The following is a 5,876-nucleotide window of genomic DNA, read 5'->3' as shown; positions in this document are numbered from 1 at the left end:
ATTTTTTTACAAAATTTACTTCTGGATACTATCTTATGATCATAAACAAGCTTCTGTCAAAATTTGGTTCAAACCAAGGATAGTTTAAGAAAGTTATTAAAATTTCAAAAACTTTAACCACAGAGTGAATATTTGTGGACGCCGCCGACGACGACGCCGACGGAAAGTAGGATCGCTTAGTCTCGCTTTTTCGACTAAAGTCGAAGGCTCGACAAAAATGTAATGGTTTAAAATAGAAAGTTCGATCTTAAGCTTAAGTAATGAATAGAGTAACATTCTACAGTCAGAATGAAAAATATATGACTGTTATGGGTGCTATAAACAGTTTCGTATAAAAAAAACTAGGGGTTATTCCCCGACTAAAAATAACCATGGAGGGAAACCCCTGTTTATTTACTCAATTGGTGCAAAAGTATCATGTTTTTTGTGTTTGATTGAAAAAATTAGTTAATTAGCTTTCAATTAAAACCGGTTGAATGATTGAAATAAATTTAAAAATTATATTAACTTTACATGTTTTGAGGGGAGACAACAGTGTAAACATCCTTTTGTTTTTGGCAGTGAAAATTGAGAACTTATTTGCAGCCACTGTAGCTCTTTTCGGAGCAGGAAACCGTACCTTGAAACAAGATTTTTTTGAAAGGCCAGGTAAAAACCTACAAATTTCATACAGTTTTGATAATGAAAACTGTGCATGGATCATGTCTTCATGGCTGTGCACATGACCTGGTTTCAAGTTTTTTCTGTTAAAATTATACCTTTTTCCCCATGTTCATTGGATGGATTGTTTTTAATATATTAAAAGTACACATTATTTTTATTTCACTTTATACTAGAGAACATTCTGATTCCAGTGATATCTAGTTTTATACAAGTATCTTTATTAATCAGTCCACCACTAAGGGTCACTTATGCATGGTCCCTCAAAATGTGACGTCATAGAAAAAAACTGTTGATTGCATCCTAAATATGGACCAACTCTTTAGAGGCTTAAATCTTCCGACTCTGAATAACATTTCTATTGATGCTATGCTTACCATTGTGATTGCCACAGCCATTAGATAACAGTATTACACCATTCAATATCGCCCTTTAAACAATTATGAACATTCTTCTAGTTGATCTTATTTTACATAACAAAGTGTGAAGGATTATTGAAACTAATTTTATATTTGATTTATATTTTGAAGATTGAAGTGATACATTCTTTTGCACAAAGGCGGCATTACAGCAATACGCAACTGTCACTTAATCAATCAGTATCACTATTCAAAGTCTTAGTTACAAAAATACAGCAGTTTGAATAAATATAAGACAATTTTTATCCTTTTCTTAAAATGAAAGCAAAAGTATAAATGGTCACAAATGTATTATTATACGTTTCACATTGTTAATATAGATATAGCATGTTTATCAAAATGTACTAATCTGTTTATAATTTTTATTGTAGGGTTTGATTAAGAATCGTGCAAAAAGATCAGTGAAACATAAATCAAAATCCGTTCATACTCACTATTCAAAAGCCGATCTCGAGCAGATTGCTCGGGACATTATTCGAGATTCACCTGCGCCTAAAATTACGGATCGATTCCCCATTCCTTGGAACTCTACTGAAATTCGAACGAATCGTACAGAATCAGTTGATACTCATGGTACTTTGGACCAAGCAGTCAATTTCGATAACTTAGTGAAACATATAGATAAACATCGTTCATGAGGATTTGTTTTTCATAAATTCGATCTTTTTTAATCAAGATGATATCGTGCTTACTTGCAACAAGATGTAAACTATTCAAATCTGTGTAAATTTCTAGTTATTCTATGGCAAAAAATATAAACTTGAGACTTTCTGATACATAAGGCAATGAGTAAATATTTGATTATGTGCTGGAATGATTTGAAAAAAATAAATTTTGTAATTTGAAATTAAAAAAAACCGCAATTGTCGACTGAATAAATATGAACAAAACAAAATTATAATTTTATTGTAAGTTCTTATAAATGATGACCAGTCTACACAAGAATAATATGTGTATGATTGCCAATGAGACAACTCTCCCCCAGAGACCATGTGACATATAAATTAGCTACAAGATGTAAAATATTTTTAAATGTGAAGAAGTATTATAATTTAATAGCATTACACAAAAAATGCAATTACCGACTTAATAAATATATACAAAACAAAATAATGTTATTGTAATTTCTGATCAATGATTACTAAATCTAGATAAGAATACGCAAATGTGGTATGATTGCCAATGAGACAACTACGTACAAATAATCTAGAACAACAACAGCAGACAGACGCCTTGTATTTCAAAGCCCCTTATCAGCACGTTGTTTTACAATAACTATGATGAAAACTAGAAGAGTCATTATGATAACTCTCACGAAGGAAACATTAAAAAAAAAGCTCTTCGAACGCACAAAATTTAATCAGAAGTTTTTTGTTCCTTGCTTTTTTTCTTTTCCTTTTTTTTAAAATTAAATCAAGATGCCCCAAAAAGGGTATTGAACGGACGAAGAACACATCTGTGAAAAGTGTATTTAAGATTCATAATGTGTTTTCTGATAAAACATATTCTTATAAAGTGTTTGGTTAATTAAAGCATGTATTTCAATAGGAGACGGTACTAAATGAAAGTCACTCTGCAAATTCTTTTTCGCAAATGCTAAACTGATGATCAGAACAATCCTCATCATTCCAAAGACCTCTGATGATGTTATAAGTTTCCATACAATCTTCATTTCCATAACCATTATTTGGTTCACCAGGTAACCAAAATGTTGGCTCTATTTTGCCATAAGTTGACGCCCAGCGCCAGTCAGATTCAGTCACATCATCTATCCCATCTATCCAATATTCTCCTGCAAAGAAAAAAATATTATATGAAAGTACGTTGTACTTTTTCATTGGAACTCTTTATTATTCAGCCATTTTAAAACTCTTCAGTTTTTTGTTGTTTGTGTTGATCTTTTTTCTTCTTTTTAGTAATATCACGAAAGATGCAGAAATGTAATGCTCATAACATTTTTTTTTGTTCACCAAATTATAAATTATCAAAACACACACAGCTGAAAACTGTATTTCATGATATAAGTATCATTGTATACCAGTTTAGTTATATGGAGTTTAATCAAAATATTTCTATCTCTCTTTGTTCTTTCTGTCCAAGAAATATTTTACCATGTAGAAAGATAGCTTACCAGACAAATGCTTTAATTCGTCACGAATTAAATTTTTCTCTGTTTCAGATTCAATTCTAGCTAAATGCCCGCCCAATGAAAGACAGTAATGCTGTAAAAAATATTCAATAAATTAGATCATTTTCTGCATATTTATGCTAACTATCTTTCTAACTCTGTCGCATAGAGGCTTGTTCTATTCCAGGATATCATAATTCTCAATATTTTATCATTTATAATACTTAATTAAGTAAATCAAAGACGATTATACATAGTTGCGCGAAGACGGGCACCAGTGTTCACCCGTTTCTCCCGTTCCCTATCATATTTGTTTGACTTTTCACTATATTTAAAGATAATGAGATGTGATTTGATTTCCGATGCGCCAACTATCCATCAAAGATAAAATGAAGATGTATATCAGCAATGTGTACCACGTGTACATCAATGTGTACCACATGTACATCAATGTGTACCACATGTAAATCAATGTGCCATATTTTTACCAAAATAACGTGCCAACCGACTGTAGAGATTAAGTTCTCCATCTTAAGTTGAAACCAAAGGGATCACAAAAACAGGAAGAGTCGTCTCATTGACAATCATTTAAATTAACTGTCTATTTCAGTTCCATTAACTGTCAATAATTCATGTTCATTTATTGCACACTGTAATTAAATAATGCAATTTCAATTATTGATACGTGTGTATTTGCTTTGTTAATCTGCAAAAGCTAGATTTGTTATGCAGAACAGTGTTACTAAATGCATTATCTATATTTTATAATCTCAGCACACCTCCAGAATCGTATTCATTTGTGAATGATTCAATTTTCAACAAGTAAAGGGGACATAAGTGTTTTCAAAGCATAGGTGTTTAACGCAGACCCTTAAAATAAATCTATTTTATATCAATCAATCATAAAAATACCACATTTCCAATACCAAATAACCTTAAATTAACATAGAGCAAAGCAGTCAACAACAATTTTAAATGCTCAATCTTAACGTCAATTAATGTCAGTGTTGAAATTGTTTTTAAAGCTGTAGAAGGATGCTTTTGTCAGTTTTAAGTTGAAGGACATCCAAATATATCATAATATATTATCTTGAATTGGATTTACTATTGTCTGAATCTCCTTAATTGTTTAGTGTGCGATATGTAAATTATCATTCAAAGTAATTTTTAAAGGCCTTCGACAATGAGAAGAATCCATACTTTGAGTATTTAATGCAAGTTTTAAGTAATTAAAAAAGGGATTATCAACACGACAACACCACACATTATACTCCTTATCCATGTGCGAAATAATGCCTTTCAGTTTGATAAACCTTAAAAATTGATAAATCATATCATATGCGTAGCCACGGACCGACCGATAATAACAATGAATGTGATCTTAGATGGCGCCGTATCATGCCAAATATGGCTACTTTTTTATACATTGTACTTACCGATGCTTTTACCCATGATAACGATCGTTGATGAAAAAGATAACATGATGAATTATAACCGACAAACCAACCAGGTGGACAAGCAGATAAAACACAGCCTATGTGCAGATAATTAGCAAATGATTAATCAATTATAGTATATAAACTTTAGTCGCTATTCGAAGTTTTAAGCAAAATAATAATTTTGTGTTGTACAATTTTTAAACAGAAGATAAATACTGATTTTCTTTGTAAAACGACAATATTATTGGTGTCGTGTATATTGAGCACAATGAATGAGCTAAAAAAATTAGCTTATTTCTAAAATAAGCTTCGTTGAATTTTTCAGAATCATGTAATAAATGAATGGAAGGTCTTTTGTCATTAAAGACAAAACAGTTCCCACGTTCTTTGAGAGTGAGATTCGCTCAATACTTTCACTCCCCCAATTAATTACAAAAAAGAAGCACTCAATTTTGATATAACAAGGGCCTATACGGTTTTTGTACCACAGCGCCATCTATAAAGCGTACCTTACAACAGTGGTATATCATATGCACAGTATGGTTGATCGTGTTGGTGCAATGACAAAGACTATTTTTATGCTTTCAACCCTACGGGTGAATCCGTTCAAGACGACATGAACAAATCTATAAATAAGTAAACCTAATTATGTTGAAACAAGTACTTACTTGCTGATAACAAGAACAAGGGAACAAACATCGTCATAGTCATTAACATTCAAATAATATAGTACTAAAATATATAGTTTTCGACTCTTTCACTAGTTATTATGTCTTTACTAAAATACTATGGTATCTTGATTTTCTCCTGTTCTGTAAATTTCAATGTTACCTTGTCAAGAACTTTGATATCACATTGACCTGCAATTTGAGACTTAGATAACCTTATTTTGTTGAAGGATATATTTGATTGGACGAAATAAAGGCAAACGTAACTCGAATCATTCAAGCCCTTTCCGTGTCCAATTTTCTCCCACATGAGGTTAATGTAGCCTTCGTAGATCAGCGGAATATAACGACTGAATTATTCGGGTTAAGGCTAAAGTAGTATACCGCTGTTCGAAATTCATAAATCGACTGAGAAAAAAACAAATCCGGATCACACTCTAAAATTGAGGGAAACACATCAAATAGAAGAGGAGAATTACCAAACAACAGAAACACAACATTAAAATGTAACACACATAGAAACGAACTATTATATGTATAACAATGACCATTTTCCTGATTT

General features: G+C 31.5%; 1 protein-coding gene across 1 annotated transcript; it reads right to left on the bottom strand.

Moving 5' to 3' along the window:
• Nucleotides 1–2,647: 2,647 nt before the first annotated feature.
• LOC134716764 (perlucin-like protein) lies at nt 2,648–5,351 on the bottom strand. The gene is made up of 4 exons (XM_063579770.1): nt 5,315–5,351; nt 4,644–4,741; nt 3,211–3,301; nt 2,648–2,871 (listed from the first exon to the last, which is right to left on the bottom strand). The coding sequence occupies exons 1-4, from the start codon at nt 5,349–5,351 to the stop codon at nt 2,648–2,650; spliced, it is 450 nt and encodes a 149-aa protein (XP_063435840.1).
• Nucleotides 5,352–5,876: the final 525 nt, after the last annotated feature.

Source organism: Mytilus trossulus, chromosome 4 (genome assembly GCF_036588685.1).
Source record: "Mytilus trossulus isolate FHL-02 chromosome 4, PNRI_Mtr1.1.1.hap1, whole genome shotgun sequence".
NCBI classification, from domain to species: domain Eukaryota; kingdom Metazoa; phylum Mollusca; class Bivalvia; order Mytilida; family Mytilidae; genus Mytilus; species Mytilus trossulus.
Note: the sequence above shows the minus strand (reverse complement) of the source record. Positions and strands in the feature narration are given on the sequence as shown.